Here is an 18,001-nt window from a genome sequence, read left to right on the forward strand (position 1 = left end):
AGCAAGTCAAAGGAGCAGAGTTTTGATTTGAAGCCCATTTAGGATTTTAAGGTCTGGATAAGGCCTACTCCCTCTTATCATCCAAGTGTTAAAAGGCTAAACCATACTCCTTTCTTTAACTTTTGCATAATTCATTGCGTCCTTGAGATATTTTGTCCTACTTGATTCATAATAAGAGGGGTTTTTTATAAGTATCCAACGACACACACAAATTTTAACAGTGCCTATGAAAAAATCAACAGAAATACTAAACGATTCTTCTTTACCTTTTCCCATTTCACAAAAGAACTGTTTCAGGTCATATGTGGACACAGTGTTTCAGAACACAGTACTTTTTATTTTTTTAAGTTTATTTATGTATTTTGAGAGAGAGAGAGAGAGAGAGAGTGTACATGAGCACATGTATGCAAGTAGGAGAGGAGCAAAGAAAGAGAGAGAGAGAGAGAATGAGAATACCAAGCAGGCTCTGTGCTGGCAGCCTGGAGCTCCACAGCCTGATGTGGGGCTTGAACCCATGAACCATGAGATCATGACCTGAGCCAAAATCGGGAGTTGGATGCTCAACCGACTGACTGAGCCACCCAGGTGCCCAGAATACAGTATTTTTTTAAAACATTAAACATAACACTAATTGTGTAGGAGGCAAACACAATTTCACCTACAGATCTACAGATGAGCAGACTGTGTGGCCTCGTAAAACTGAAAAAGCTCAAACTGATGTATCTGGCACCTTCTATGTGAAAAACATCTTAGCTGCAGAGGTCAGATCATTCCTTTTCTTACCATCAATTTACTCCACACACCTAGACAAGCTGCAGGTCAGTGCATGCATAGAGCAAGCATGTCAGTAATCAATGTCAACAGATCTCATGAATCAACCCTATCTCAAACTCAGATACCATACACCTCAGTACTCATACACTAACTGTGCATTTAACATGCAAAGTAGGATGCCTTAGACATGATATGATAGAGTCAAAGCAAAAACCAAGGTTGTTTTTTTCTTTAAGTTTATGTATTTTAAGAGAACGAGTGGGGGAGGGGCAGAGAGAGAGGGAAAGAAAGAGAATCCCAAGTAGACTCCACAATGTCAGCACAGAGCCTGATGCAGGGCTTGAACCCACAAACCACGAGATCATGACCTGAGCTGAAATCAATAGTTGGACACTTAAGCCAAATGAGCCACCCAGGAACCACCCCCCCCCCCAGGTTTTTGTTTTTAATACTAAAATAAAGCAGGGTTATTTATCTCTTTATTTTTAACTGTATTTGTTATTGAGAGACAGAGAGAGACAGAGCACAAGCAGGGGAGGGGCAGAGAGAAGGAGACACAGAATCCAAAGCAGACTCCAGGCTCTGAGCTGTCAGCACAGAGCCTGACGTGGGGCTCGAACCCACAAACCGTGAGATCATGACCTGAACTGAAGTCAGACACTCAACCGACTGAGCCACCCAGGTGCCCCCAGGGTTGTTTTTTAATAAAAAATGTACTAACAAAAATAAACCAAGGTTATATTTTATTTTCTGTTAGTAAAGAGAATATAAATTTGAAGAAAATGATTGATGGAACTTATATCCAGTTTTTAAAATCCCCCTTTGAACTTAAGACTTTAATCATCTATCACTTCAAGTGTAACATTACAATAACAACAGAAAGCTGTGGCCAATAAATGTAAGCCCAGCATGTAAAGTCATCCAAAAAAGAAATCCGGACAAATTTCAGTCTAAATAAATCATTCCTAAATGATCATGTATTAAATACCTCATTTTATATAATATTAGGTCCAGATAATAGGAAACACCTAAAATTTATTTTTCTAAAAATGGTATTTACTACAACTGGCTCTAAGAAATGTGGAAAAAAACATCCTGTCAACAAACATCCAAATAACTTTTACAGTCTGTGAGGACAACAATCATAACTGAGATTGTATCACAAAGCACGCAGGAGCTAATAATATATGGCACCTACCACAAGCTCCTTTGTTTATATAATAAAATTGAAGAGAACAATGATGCTAGAATCCTTTACCTTTTCAATTAACAATCTTTCAACGGACACTCAAGCAGCCCTCACCACTGACAAAGCCAGAGGTAGCATTCAGAGCAGGAAAAGAAGGTTTCTAAGGGCTCGTTAGAAGAAAGCAAAGTCACGGTTTGTGACCAAAGGTCAGACAGTAATAAAAGTTGTGATTTTCCTTAATATAGTCCAAGGAAGTGACATACAAATTCAGAAAATATGATTTTAGAAAGCATCTGCCTAATAGTTATATTATAACCTACCCCGTATGGTTGAGAAAACACAAGGACTTCTTTATACAGTAATATATTGTGCTTTAAAATTTGATTATGGGTGATTTATATTATCTACTAACATCTATATTTTTTTAATTTACTATATTAGCACATTATTATTTTAACAAGACAAAAAGGTATTAAACTGAATTGCTCTGGTTCTATACTCAAATCCTTGCTTGTTTGAAAATAATCTCTAATGGACATTTATTTGGTTATATGTAATAATATGTAAATATCTGACTTGTCATCTTGCAAGTAACTTGTGAATATCTGACTTGTTATCTTGCAAAATTCAAGTCTTAGCCTCTGGAAGGTGGAGGAGGTTCACATGAGCCCGTAGTGCTACAGGTAGAAAAGGCCTGATCTAGTCCAGGTCCTCATTTAGAGATAAGGACCTCAAGTAAGGGCCCGAGGTCACACTCTCATTAGGATTCTCAGTTGAGGACTACGTTTATGACATCACAAATACACTCAAGTCAGAAGAAGCCCTCAGACAAACCTCCAAAATGCTGACCAATCTTGTCTGCGAGGAGATGCTTCTTTCTCCCCACGCCGTTTCCATGGAGGAGGGGTTGGCTTACTTTCCCAGCAAACTGAGCAGGCTTAGCCACTCCTTCCCCCACAGCAGAGAACTCACGTTCTCATTTGGTCTCTACCTCTTAGGAGCCAGAAAGCCCACAGTGGGAGCCCAGGGCTGTCCTTACAATAGTAGGTCTGGTTAATTCTTCTGTCACTTGCTCTTTTCATTAAAAGGGCTTCAGAACAAAATCACAATCTAGACATTTTTTTCCTCTTTCTCGTCTCCCACATGACACATCCTGAGATTTTCAATTTACATTCCCTTGATAAGACAAATAAAACTGGGTTTTCTTGAACTGAAGTATATATACTTGGATCTTTATCACCTTGCTGGTATATAAGAGGCAATAAAAGCCTGTTAGGGCAGACAAATTGATGTTACTTAAAGCCACTGTCCTAAAACGGAATCAAATTTTGCTTATAAAAACCAAAAAAGATAATAGCCTTTTCTTCAATGTGTTTAGAAACAGATTTGAGAGCTAAAGAAGTTTTCTAAATCATGCCTCATTGTAAAATAGTAAGAGTCCCTTTGAAGTAGCAGAAAATAGCAAAGTCATTTACCGTATCAAAGTAGAATTTGGGTTAAAAAAAAAAAAGACAATTTGGGACGCCTGGGTCGCTCACTCAGTTGGGCGTCTGACTTTGGCTCAGGTCATGATCTCACGGTTTGTGAGTTCGAGCCCCGTGTCGGGCTCTGTGCTGACAGCTCGGAGCCTGGAGCCTGCTTCAGATTTTGCGTCTCTCCTTCTCTCGGACCTTCCCCTGCTCATGCTCTGCATCTCTCTGTCTCTCAATAATAAACATTAAAAAAAGTTTGTTTTTAATTTAAGAAAAGACAATTTCTGTCATATAAACAAAATGCATCAATGTTCAAAACTGTTTTCTTTGTATTCTACCTTTCAGAAATGAAAGAGTTCACTAGATACTTCAAATATTTTTGAAAGCTAATTTAGCACTTGAATGTTTTATTTGTCAAGTGATCTTATAATACTTTCCATCTTCTTTCATCAAATGTAGTATTGGTGCCTAAATAAGTTATTTGATTTTTAAAAAATTAAAAGAGAACAAAGGAAGAAAGGATTTGTGAGATGAAAAAGAGAGGGTACAAATCTACTCACATTTTTCAAACATGGCAAAATATAAAGTATGAAACGTTTCCAAGGAACACTAGGGTTCCTGTGCTCACTTTTATAAATGATACCTTTCTCTTTATGCCCAAGAGCGGGAAAGCTTTGGCATGCTTCGCAATTTGTAATCATTAATTCGAACCAAATTACAACCAGAAGTTTAAATCACTCTGACTACATAGATCCATGATTCAAATGGAGTGTGTACAACATAGAAAAAGAAAGCTCAGAAAAATCTCCCTGAAAGAACGAGCATAAGATGATATAAGCTTCTCTCCTGTCTATCTGTAAGATCACTCACATGCAGAGACTTAACCCCAGGGCACAGTCCCAGTCCCTACGCCCTACTGTATATAATTTAAGGGAGCAAGTTGCCTAGAGCTTGTCTTAGTCCACTCTCCATTAGCTTTGTGACCCTACGCCAAATACTTAAATTCTCGAAGACCTTACTTCTTCACTTGGGAAACACTACCGCTCTCAAATGGTTTAACACCATTTGTAGCACTTCAGCAAACAGCACACTAGAGGGTGTTGATTCTGAGCTCTAAAGGCCAAAAGTTGACTCTCTACTTACATCAAACCCTATTATATAAAATAATCAGTTCTACCAAAATTAAGAAAATATATTTTAGCACAAATATAAGACCCAAACCTATTTTACTTACCTCAGTTACAGTTACCTGGTTAATAAAATTGCTGAAATCTATCTCAAAATGTTTTTGCCAATTTCTTTAAACACTTTCACTTGACATTAATGGCTAAACCTCTATAGTAACTTAGTTTGGATAACTTCAGACGTATGATAGTGAATACAAAATACAGAAAAACATATAAAATAAACACTATTTGCTCTTTCTAATAATGTTTAAAAGAATAATTATTTATAAACTAGTACACACGAGGCACACATAATGGAATATTCTATTTTCACCAGCTATTGTATTCATGCTAATGTCACATACAAAATAATCACAGTAGGAAAAACTAATGTGGGGGGATTTGCTTTTTAACAACCAATACCTAAGTTTTGTTTAAAGAATCAATACTAAATTTTTATACCAAAAAAAAGTGTTCATTTTCATTATACTACAGCCCAGTGGCCTGTATTACTAATACCTGAGGAACTAGAATCTCACTTATATTTTCTTTCTAACTAAAATATACAGGTTCTTAGACCCACAGGCGATTGAAATTTATTTAAACAAAGTATATCATTCTCTTTCTCTCTACCATCATGCAAACTACAGTCTCCCCAGGTTTTTCCTGGGGTTACCATATGCCCACACTCTATCACTATTCCTACATCAAAACTATTTTTCTTCCTAAAAGCCTCTTGGATATATCCCTGCTTTAACTGTCCTTGGTCTACTCTTCATTCTATAAAAAAAACCTGAAACTACATCACACAAATGCCAATACATGTTTCTCTAATGTCGACTGTAATGTTTCATGCATTTGACTCAGCTGAAATAGCTCTATAACTGTATCTCTACAGCTGTGATATCCTACCTCTTCAAATCCAAACACAGGTTCAGCTCTCTTAGCTAACCCCTACCTGGTAATTAAACTTTGGTCTTTGCTCCACACTCCAAACAAACCATGCCTCTTCTGAATGTCTAATGCTTTCAGTACGACATATGTGCACGCAGTCTTCTCAGTATGCTTCATGTTCGCAACTACACTTTCAACCCCTGTTAACTGGGTACCGAATCTTAAGACATATCTGAGTATCTTTTCAGCTCCCCGCAAATGTGCGCATATATCTAAAGAAGATTAATCCTTTAAAGCCCATTTCAATTGCCACTTCTTATACAGTATCACTTTATATTTCATCATTCCCTCTAATGTAACCTCACTGCACCCTGACTACAACATCTATCATGGCACCTAGCACATGGCTTTGTCCTGAAGGAGTGTAACATCACGGCCAACAACTGAACTCTAGAGCCAAACACACTGCTGGACTCAAAGAGTTCCCTATCAGTTACCAGCACGGGAGCCTTGAACAAGACACTTATTCACTGTACGCTTTAATCTTTCCTTTTGTAAAACAACAATAGTAAGAATGACCTTCAATACTTTAAAATGGTTATCAAGGTCTCTAACGTGGCATTAACTGCACAGAACGGATAATGACCCAGCAACAGCACACAAAGCAAAAGACAGTGCTTTCCTTGGAAAGACAAAATGAAAACACCGACCAATAAACAAACTGCATCTCTTGCCGTATCTGGGAAATACACAGAATAATGATATGAATAACCAGATACACTTATTGGCAAGATTTAAATCCACTGAACTGATATACCTCACCATATTCTTATACTTAAGAAAGTATTAATTGGTCTGGGTATGACAGCTCAGGTTTAAAGTAATACTGGAAAAATGAATAAACTCTCCAGATTTCTTTTCCTGTTGGAAGAAAGACATACAATATCTCTGGCATGGCAAGAAAAAGATGACAATTAGCAGAATTGGGGTAATGAGACTATTTCTGTGAGTAAAAGCCAATTTGGTGAGTAAAAGTCACCAACACCAAAGCTCTTCTACTTGGAATCCAAAAGAAGAAAAAAAGAGTTGACTGTAAAAATTCCAACAGATAACTGTCTTTTAAGAAACTATACAAAATAAATCTTACATAGAACTATAATGAGAATTCCTTAAAAAAAAAAAAGTTCATTGTATTTTTTTCTAAAAGAATACGTAATGTCTGAACACAAGCAAGTTAAAGACTTTTATGTTAACGGAAGTGCTTCTATTTTAATAAAGATTACAATAAATGTATTTCCAAAACTTTCTCAGAAAATCTAGTTTCCCGATCTATAAGATTTGTTATGATTAAAGTTTCTAGTATATATTATACAAATATATTTTTATTATTATATATTTTATTTACTATTATACATTATTATTATCTCATAAAATAGAAAAATGCAAAAGTACTTAAATCCTCTTGCATAGGATAAATACAACTTGGTATCTACAAAACAGCTAGGATGACTCAAAATTAATGAGAGCAATTACTATTTACTGAATACCTACTATAAGCAAAGAACTGAACAATGTACAAATTTCAGATAGCCCTTTTAATAAACACAGGAACCAAGGAGTCACTTCTAAGCACATACTAATGCTGCCGTTCTGGGAACTAAATAACTAATTAATACAGCTCCTTTTTGCATTTAATTATATTATTTCTCTTGTGGAGACGAAGACATACTATTTCTAGCATGGAAAGGAAAGCATGACATCTAGTGGACCTGGGGTGATTACTCCATTTTTCCAAATAAAGCTTCAGCTCAGCACTAACCACAAACTCTTCTGGGTCCAGGGAAAAGGATGACTCCTAAAACTGTCACAAAAAGTACCAGTGTTGGGAAACCATAGGAGGTGGATCTTAATTATTGAGATGAACTTTATTACTGCCTGGTAATTATTTATTATTCTCATATTACTTTTGCTCCTGCAAGCAGGAAAGCCAAGGTCCTGTCTTCTTATTAGGGTTTATGATGCAGTAATTGTTCCAAAAACACTTTATGATTTCGTGTAATGTTTTCCACTTGACAGTAAATGATTTTGTACGCTTGTAAAACAAGTGAAACCTAGTCTCAGTCATATTTAGGAATACTTAGTGTGTCTCAAACTTTTTAGAACAAAGTAACTTATGAATGAAAAGAAGAAAGAAGGCAGGCAGGCACAAATTTCAGGTATTGCAGATAATCAAAACAAGCTTCTACCTGATGCAAGTATTTAGAAATGTGTTTAAAATCTCCAGTACCAGGGTGCCTGGGTGGCTTAGTCGGTTAAGTATCCAACTCTCGATTTGGGCTCAAGTCCTGATCTTGCAGTTCATGAGATCAAGCCCTGCATCAGGCTCTGCACTGACAGCACAGAACCTGTTTGGGATTCTCTCTCTCCCTCTCTCTGCCCCTGTCCCACTTGCACACACGTGACCCTCGCCTCAAAATAAACATTTAAAGATAATAATAAAAAAATAAAATAAAATCTCCAGTACCAAACTGGAATCATTTGAATGGGTCCACTTTCTCCAAATTGCTTTGTCCTTAAACAAAACTGCAGAGTAATCAAGTTTTATGATCATATAGGATCTATTATATTACTACCGATAAACACTTTTAAACTTTCATGCTTCCGGTTCTTTTAAATAAGGTACAAAAAAAGGTTGTAAATTCATCTAAAAGGACATTCAGTGCAGCTATATGAGTACATCAGTCCCTAACTCTGCACAGACAGCAGTTCAAATAAATCACAGCTATTTTAATCATGACCTTATATTCTGAATACAGTCTTATCCTGTCCATCCACTATATAAATTCAAACTTCCAGAGGTTCAAAATGAAGCACTAATGCATTCTTGTGGGGCCTGAATGGCTCAGTCAGTTGAGCGTCTGACTCTTGATTTCAGCTCAGGCCATGATCTCACGGTTCGTGGGACTGATCCCCACACTGGGCTCTGTACTGATGGCGTGGAGCCTGCTTGGGATTCTCTCCCTCTCCCTTGCCCTCTCTCGCTGACCCTCTCCCCCCACTCTCTCTCTTTAAAAATAAATAAACATTAAAAAAAATAGTTTGAAGCACTAATGCATTCTTTCAAAGTACCATTGTTTCCACGGTGGAGAGAGAACTTGGATCTTGATCTTGACTGGACAACCTCGATGGAGCCCTCCAAAACTTGAATGAATCATCTAAACCTGTGACAACAAGAAAACTGTCAACATGAATACATCTCTCCTCCTTACTGGAGCAATTAACAGAAAGAATACTTGTTGCAGGAAGCCAATCAAGAACCAAGAAAAAAAGGTGCCTAATTTTTAGACTTTGCTTAGCTTAATCTAATACAATTTAGCAAGAGCACCAGCTCCCAAACTTTAATATGCCTAAGGATCATAAAGAGCTACTATTAAAGCAATTTTCTATTGCCAGAGATTCCATTCCCGCAATTTGGGGTGGGAGCCCTAATTCTGCATTTGTAACAAGCTCAAAAAGACCTCAATGACAATGGTTCCAGGACTAAGCTTTGAGGAACAGTGATCCAGGGAAATCCAAACAATGAAATGTGTCACTTTGCTAATAGGGATATGTATTTAAAATGTTCAAAAACTTCATTAAATATCATTTTCCTCTTAATTCCTGAACTGAGCAGAAAAGCCAACTAGAAATTCAGACTTAAGTATTTGGGGGTAAAGGAACTATTTCTGAAATTCACTCTTAAATATTCAGAAAATATATATGTATGCATGTATATAAGTATATAAATAAATGAATTTTATTTATGTACATATACACATATACATACACTTGGCGTAGGGGAACAAATATAGTAAAATGTTAACATTTGGGAATGCTTGTACTATTCTTGCACCTTGTCTGTAAATGTGGAATTATGTCAAGATTTTTAACAATTACTATTAAAAATTCATTTTAAAATAAATACAACTTATTTTTAAAAATCATTAAATTATTTACTATTATGAGACAAAATTATTTATATGTGCTAAGATCTTAGGAAATCCAAAAGAATCTAAAAATAGAAATAAAAAGGTTTCAATAAGATATTTTGATAAATGAGTACCAAACCAAAAACAAATAGCTTTTTGATGTATTAGCAAAACATGTAAGAAAATTTAGTATGAAAAGGTCTCATACTTGATTGCCTAGGAAGAACCACCTTCCAAAAAGTTTAAAACATCTAACAGAGAAAAAAAAACCATAAAACTTAACTGAAGGACATGAAGTAACTTATAAAACATTAATAATAAGATACCAAAAATGGTTTCCATGAAGAATTTATAACATAGGAAAGTGCTTAGGCAATGTCTAGTGAAAGGAGAAAACACAGAAATGTACATAAGATATGAACACAATCATGTAAAATAAACAAAAGCTAGAGAGAGAGAAGACTGGAAGAAAATACACCCTAACATTAACAAATGTAATCTCTGCACAGTGGGACCGGAGGTCAACGTGTACTTTTCATTATTTTTTAAATATTTTCAGTATTATTTTTCAAATATCAAACACATAGATTTTCAACAGTTTTTAAAAAGTTGGCTTTTGTAAAAATAAAAATATAATGTACTTACCATTTAAATCACTGCCTTCTGAAGTTCCATCAAGAGCAGAAAATTTCAAATCAAAAGTATACCGTCCCAGGTAACAATGTTTTACCATCTGATTCAAATGTTCATAAAAATGACAGTGATATAAAAGAGCCTGAAGGGCAGGTTTTCCTACGAGTGATATGCCAGAATCCTCATCGTGGACACAGGGGCCCTGTAGGAAAGGGAGAGAAAAGGAGACACTGATTTATAACATAATTTCTTCAGAAAGACCTGCTACACGCCCCACATTCTCCTCAACGAATCATATGGGTCCTTACACTTGCCTCTGTCCTTCTGCACTCAAAACAGCATGACCTAGGGCTAATTATTACATAGTACTCAAGTTTTTGCCGCCTAAAAATCCTTTGAAGGCAGAAGGCTGATCTATTCCACCTCCTGAGAGATAAACATTTAGTTTAAAACATTTCTCTGAAATGGTAGTTTTAATCAAGTAATTACATACTTGAGCCACAAATACAATAAAAACAGTATTTTTCAACCTACACGGTATAAAATAATTGTGCGAATATCTGAAATAATGTGTCCAATAATTATGTTCCAAATTATTTTTTGCACCTATCAATGTGCCAGATAAAAATGAAAAAGACTCATCACTACCCATGATAAAACTTGCTTGCCATGTTACTTCTCATTGAATTTACCACACCAAGGGAAACACACAGGTACACACACACACACGCTTTCCATCAGGAGTAGGCTGAGAAGAATGGGCCATTATACAATTTTGATCTCTCTGCACTTTTTTCCAAATAATTTTTTGCTCTACCACTCACTACTTTTCCTGGAATATCCAATGGCAAAAATCAAGCAGTCAGAATTCACTTCAAGTGTGCAAATAATCCTATCACTAGCTCATAAATATTTCCATTTTTGGAAAATGATAATAAAGTTATGATTTTAAAAACAGACCATAAGAGAAAGAAAAATAAAAGACAGAAAACAGAAATCTAAGTGCCACCAGGAAAGGTATGGTCAAAACATATTCAGTTTATCATTAACTGTGAAATTTGTGTTTGGGTCCCTTTTCTCATGCCTCCTCATCACCAAGGAAAAATGGATGTTAAAACTATCCGGGAAGATCAAATAATTCACAAGTTAAAGGTATAATTACACCAATAAGATCATTTCCATTAACCTTTCTTTTTCAGGATATTATCATTATAATGAAACCTCTTCATTATTAATACCTTTTATAGTCATGAATTTGTTACTGTTGTATTCTAATAAACCTACCTAATACCGTGAGCTTATTCTTTATCAATAGAGCAATTTACATGTTTAATAAGAAATAAGACTACTTAGGAGAGCCCGGGTGGCTCAGTCCATTACATGTTCAACTCTTGGCTCAGGTCATGATCTCATCGTTGTGAGATCTAGCCCTGCATTAGGCTCCACGCTGAGAGTGGAACCTGCTTAAAATTCTCCTTCTCCCTCTCCCTCTGCCCCCACTCTGCTCAGGCTCTCTCAAAAAAACAAAACAAAAAGAAAAGAAAGAAGATTATTTAATGAGCAACTAGCACATGGTGGTCCCTGTGTAACTTGAAATTTTGAGGTCTAGAAGAAGCAGGTAAAACAGAAAAGCGCAAGAACAGGGTCATGTGGCTGTTTATTAGCCATGGTATACATTTCAGGCAATATGGCCTTTTCATGCATTATCTTATTTAATTAGCTAGGATGAAATAATTCATCCCAAACCACAAAGCCAATCCTAACATCCACAGCTTCAAACTTTCTCTTTTAAGCAACTTATACCATTTTTAAAGTTTATTTGAGACAGAGAGAGACAGAGAGACATTGCCCATGCGCACACAAGCGGGGGAGGAGCAGAGAGAGGGAGAGACAGAGGATCTCAAGCAGGTTCCGTGCTACCACGGCAGAGCCCAACACAGGGCTTGACCTCACACATTATGAGATCATGACATGAGCTGAAATCAAGAGTCGGACACCTAACCGACTGAGCCACCCAGGTGCCCACAACTTATAACATTCTTAAATGTACAACACATGTCAAATACAGAAGAGATTCGCAATAGTTGATTAACATCACAAATTAAAGCCCTCATTATAATAATTCAGAGAAGGAATTAACAACCAAGATGAGAACTATAATTCAGCTAAGTTTACTAGCTTTGCTATAACTACTTAACAAACCTTAATAAATCAATAAAATGAAATTATTAAACAAAGTAGGACAAATACTATTTTTCTAAATATATTTCATAATGATGCCCAGAACAATTTTTAAATTTTATCACACAGATTATATAAAATTTCCACTTTTGGAAAAATCATACCTATATAATTGCTTCCTGGATAAGTTATACCACAGTCCAAAATTCATAAAGGTTTAACAAAAATAGGTGAAGGAATATAAACTATATAAATCTCAAAAACAAGCCCTTCAAGAGCTCCTACTAAGTCTGCTGATTCTTTATTCTGTGGAGGCTGATGGTTATACCATCTGCTAGAAGGAAGGGTGTTACAAACCTGCTGTCTTCCTAAAATCCGCCTTTTCTTCAGTTACAAGTATTTTCAAAGTGAGAAATCATACGTAAGTGATATAGAACGGTAGTAGTTATTGTATAACTATGTATAACTATCATAGTGATAAAGAATCGTGAGCATGACATCTATCCTTCAGTCAGTGCACAGATCGTCTCCAACTCACAATGGTTCAACCTACGATTGTTCGACTTCACAAGGGTGCCAAAGCGAGGAGTGCTCAATATAAACCATACTTCAAACTTTGAAGTCTGAGCTCTTCCTGGCCTAGCGATATGCACCGCGATACTCTCATGACTGGGCAGCAACAGGAAGCTGCCGCTCCTGGTCAGCCAGCAGTCACAAGGGTTAAGTGACTGATACGACCATCCTGTACCCACACGACCGTTCTATTTTTCACTCTCAGGACACTATTCAATAAATTACATGAGATATTCAACACCTGATATCAAACAGGCTTTGAGTTAGATGATTTTTTTGCCCAACTGCAGGCTAATGTAAGTGTTCTGAGCACATTTAAGGTAGACTAGGCTAAGCTGTGATGTTTATTAAATGCATTTTCAGCTTCCAATGTTTTTAATTGAACAATGTTTATCAGGACATAACCCCATTGCAAGCCAAGGAAGATCTTTATTTTTAAAATGTGTTTTTTCTTGGGGCCTCTGGGTGGCTCAGTCAGTTGAGCGACCTACTTCAGCTCAGGTCATGATCTCACAGTTCGTGAGTTCGAGCCCCGCGTCGGGCTCTGTGCTGACAGCTCAGAGCCTGGAGCCTGCTTCAGATTCTGTGTCTCCCTCTCTCTCTGCCCCACCCCCACTCATGCTCTGTCTCTCTCTGTCTTAAAAATAAATAAAACATTAAAAAAAAAATTTTAATGTGCTTTTTCTCTAGGCCTTACAAATATATTAAAAAAATATTTAGAAAGTAATGATAACAAGTCATAATAAGAGACATAATTTAAAATTCCATCTACTTAACAAGGTTTTAGAACCTGATTTTTTTCTTTGCCTATAAATCAGTGAAAAATTTTCAACCTACCAAGATTGTAGAAGTTAAATTAATTCTGATTTGAATGAAAAAATTAATATCCTAGAAAATGAAGACTAAGAGATAAAAATATAAGAGATATAAAGAGACCTAATATGGGACTCATAAGAGGTAAAACAGCCACATGGGGATCCAACTTCTCATCAGCAGAGGGGAAGTTAGAAGACAGTGAAGGAAAATTCTGATGAGGAATGATTTCAACCTAATATATGGTAACTACCCAAACTATCAAGCGCAATTTAAGTGCATTTTCAAATATGCAAGAACTCATTAAGTTTATTGCTCATGCACTTGTTTTTAGGTAGGAGTATAATTATTTTGAAGATGATTTCTAGGAAAAATGATCCTAACTGAAGAGAAAGGATGATCAAGAGTTTAGAAAAACATGAAATATGATTTAGATTCACAATTCCAAAAAAAAAAAAAATTAAAGATAAAAACTCCAAGGGGGGGAAAAATCACCCAATCACTTTTTTAAATTATACACACACTCAAACCTATATATATACATATATATGAATATCAGAAAATGTTTCCTCTGAGCATCAGAGGAGTCATGGCAGCCCAGTAAATGGCTCTGTAGTAAATTACTAGTTTATAATTGTTAGAATCAACTCCTAGATAAATGAAGGCTGCAGAAGAGAATGTAAACATAATCAAGATTCGCAGAGTCAAAGCAGAACTAAAGCTGACAAAGATCGGCTTACGGAACATCTTACCCACAACTTTCTCACCTTCTAAATGGAGGGAGAGAGACATGATCCATAGGTCACAAGACCAGAAACGGCAGTGGAGAAACTAAGAACAGTAATAAACTAAATTGGCAGGACACTGTTTAAATGAGCTAAATCCTGTGTATCAACACAGTAAAGGAACAAACATTATTGCAAACTACTATTTAGAGATATGAAGGTATTAAAATCAGTAGGAGGTAAAGCTGTCTCTGTGAATGAAAAGAGGCAGTAAAGTTCATTACAAGCTCTATTAGGTGCTTTAACTGTATGTATTTATTACTTAAAATTTTTTTTTTCTAAAACTTCAAACGATTCATTCAAAATATTTTTAAGTCCTCAAAGAAGACCAAATGATCTTGAATACATACATATTACACCATTATTTTTTAAATTTGATTTATTTTAACTACTCATTAAGCCTGAAAACCCTTTCTCCACATGCCAAAGCTTCCTAGTGGCAATGGCATGTTAGCAACAGAGCTGTACTCAGGGTACTAAAGCCAAGCCCAGCATATGCACAAAAGATGGTCTGACTCAGGCTTTCCGCAGATGACTAATGGTACAAGGGCCAGAACAATGAAGCTTTTCCTGCACACACAAGGCTCTGCTCCACAGATCCATCAGTAATTGATGGGGCTGGCTTCTGGCATAGTGGGGAAATCAGCATGGTCTAACTGCTCTGTCTCAGGAGGTCTATATCCTTACCAGACTTGCCCTCAGGTGAGTGCTGGGGCTGCCAGATCATCTGCAAAACTGCCAGGAACAGCTGAGAAGGACAGTATGCAAAAAAAGAAAACTCTTCAAATCACCAGGTGCCATTATAAATAAGTTTGCAAAGAGAAAAGCAAATTAATTATGTCATAGAACATTCCAATTAGTTTGAAAACATTGTTCTCAAGGATGCAATAAGCTAGAATATTAATTTAAAAACAAGTATTTTAGTCCTAGTGTCACACTACTAGTATACCCATTTAGCTATGATTCAAAAGGAACTAGAAGCAAACTGAAAATTACATTTAAGAAGAGCAGAGAACAGGGACACCTGGCTGGCTCAGTCTGTGGAGCATGCAACTCTTATTAATATGGGAGTTGTGGGTTCAAGCCCCAAACTGCGTATAGAGATTACTTAAAATAAAATCTTTAAGGAAAAAAAAAAAAGAATAGAGAATATTTTCAAGATGACAAATCATTTTGATATGTAACAATTAAAGAAAACTGCTATAATGCAATTCAGAAATTGGAAAAAATGACCATAATTACACACAAAATCCTTAACTACAGATAAAATATGAATATAAATAAAATGATACTGCTTCTCTGACATCAAGTATTCGTTGTTTTGCAAAATCAATACTTTATGATGATTCCTGATGAACACATTAAGAGATGAAAAATATGCACTGATAATTAACACATCAAATATGAAAATGATAAAAACTGTAACTATTAATGAGTCGACTATCTCTCCAGAACACACACACAAACACATGCGCAGACCATTTCCTGCTATGTTCCCTGTAAGCACATGGAAGTAACGACTCCTTCCTCCTGCCCAGGAACAGAGAACAGACGTGGAACCCTGATCTCATTTCTAAATACCATTCTCCATTAAAAGAAGTCAGGGCTCTCTGATCAAATGTCTGATTCCAGGCTGGGGCCGGGAAATTCTGGAACATCTTGCTATACCAGAAAGGAAGGAAGTGCTCAAAGACTGATGAAAACACCTTAAAAGGACAAAAGATTCTTCATGAAGGGTCTCCTCCTAGTCAAATCTGACAATTTGACTATCTAAATAAATAACCACAGAAACAGGTTATAACTCATAAAACAATCTAAGAATCTTTGAGTCCATACTGGTGTAAATAAATAAATAAATGGGGCAGAAAAGAAAGCTCTTTCTTACATTAAAATATAATAAATGACAGAATCAGACAAAAAGAAAGAATGACATAATTAGAAAGTCATCATTTGGCAACCATTCTATAATAATTGCTTTAGACAAGAATCACAAATCAAGTTAAAACTAGTAGAAGAAAAGTTGATGAGAAATAGGTATTGACACAATCTCAGCATATCTCCCTTCAAAAAAAATTAAAAAAAAAAAAAACAATGTAACTCCACATGAAGGAAACAAGTAGACTCTACCTTGACCAAACAAGCAAAGTCCGTATCACCAGTAATGGGGCAAAGAGTTTATCTTGTCTCCTGAGACAACGCACTAACAAGAACACGTCACTTCTGTGGCTTTTCTGTCAAAAAATGTATAACCTGAATCTAATCCTGAGGACAGATAAACCGAATTAAAGAATATTATAAAAATTAAATAGCCTAAACTCTTCAAAAATGCTAAGGTCATAAATGTTAAAGATTTAGGAACGATTTTAGCTAAAAGAAACTAAGTAGACATGACAACTATATGCAACACGTATTCCCAAACCAGGTCCTAGATCCTGACTGGGGTGTTGTAAAGGACAACAGTGGGACAACTGGAAAAACTTGAATAATTACCTAATTTTGATAATTATTATGATTTTATAAGAGAATGTCTTCATGTTTAGGAAATTCACACTTAAGTGTTTAGGAGAAAAAGAAGCATTATGCCTGCACCTCTTAACAGTTCAGAAAAAAAATACCAGCAGGTAGAATTAAGGCAAATCTGGTATAATTAGAACATACGGGGAATCTGGGTACAAGGCACCGTTTCTGCAACTTTTATATAAGGTTATTTTTGTTTCCAAATAAAGTTAAAAAACTAAAACATATGTGGACAGCTCAAAGTCCTGTCACTAATATGGAAAGGAACCAAATCACAAACAAGTGTACTTGCACCACAAACCGACAACTCACTGTATGTAAGTGTATGAAATTACCTTTACATTCAAATGTGTCATACCATTTTCAAGTGGAAAGAACAACTTTAATATTACAAAATTTATGCATATGCTACCATGATCCTACATAAAATATTCTAGCAATGTTCCCCGGATATGTGTTTGTCTTCTCCCACATGCCATAAGCCCCAGAGAATTAAATCTGATCACCTGTGAATCTCCAAAATTTAGGTACTCAACAAATGTTTACAGAAATGAACGCAAACAAACTTCATAGATAATCCCTATCTAACCAATAAATTTGTTATAAGCAACTCCAAAGTTCCATTCAGGTTGTTAGTGTTGCAGGGATATGGATTTGTGACAATGGTCCTCAAACTAAACCCAGAAACACAATTTTCCACAAGCAAGAGTACTAACACCAAGTCAGACTGCAGAGTTTACAAGACATTGGAGAACAGGGAGCATGACAGTTTAGGGCCTCGTGCACAGTGATTTGTGTTTCCTCTGCCCGAGAAGGCTGTAGCCTTGAAGAAGGAAAGACAAATACTTATAAGCATCACTCTCAAAAACAGTGCCTTGAATAGAAAAGATCTGTGATACAGCAGGACTGACATACCAGAACCTGGGTTCTCACTGCAGCAGCCGCCCGGGTTTCAGGCCCTAACGGAGGTGCTGAGGGAAGCAGCAGAAAGACTCAGGCTCTTTATCTCCCCTACTCCCAGTGACCGCCCACATCC

General features: G+C 36.2%; 1 protein-coding gene across 10 annotated transcripts in view; it reads right to left on the reverse strand.

Annotated features, from left to right (window-relative positions):
- RTTN (rotatin) overlaps positions 1-18,001 on the reverse strand; it is a 167,513-nt gene that overhangs the window by 53,324 nt on the left and 96,188 nt on the right. For all 10 annotated transcript variants that reach the window (XM_042961733.1, XM_042961734.1, XM_042961732.1 and 7 more), the window contains 2 exons: positions 10,109-10,298; positions 8,625-8,716 (listed from right to left, as the gene is read on the reverse strand). In XM_042961733.1, the coding sequence (XP_042817667.1) occupies positions 8,625-8,716; positions 10,109-10,298 (282 nt within the window). The remainder of the gene's footprint in view (positions 1-8,624; positions 8,717-10,108; positions 10,299-18,001) is intronic.

The sequence above is a fragment of the Panthera tigris genome, chromosome D3 (assembly GCF_018350195.1).
Source record: "Panthera tigris isolate Pti1 chromosome D3, P.tigris_Pti1_mat1.1, whole genome shotgun sequence".
Lineage (NCBI taxonomy): Eukaryota > Metazoa > Chordata > Mammalia > Carnivora > Felidae > Panthera > Panthera tigris.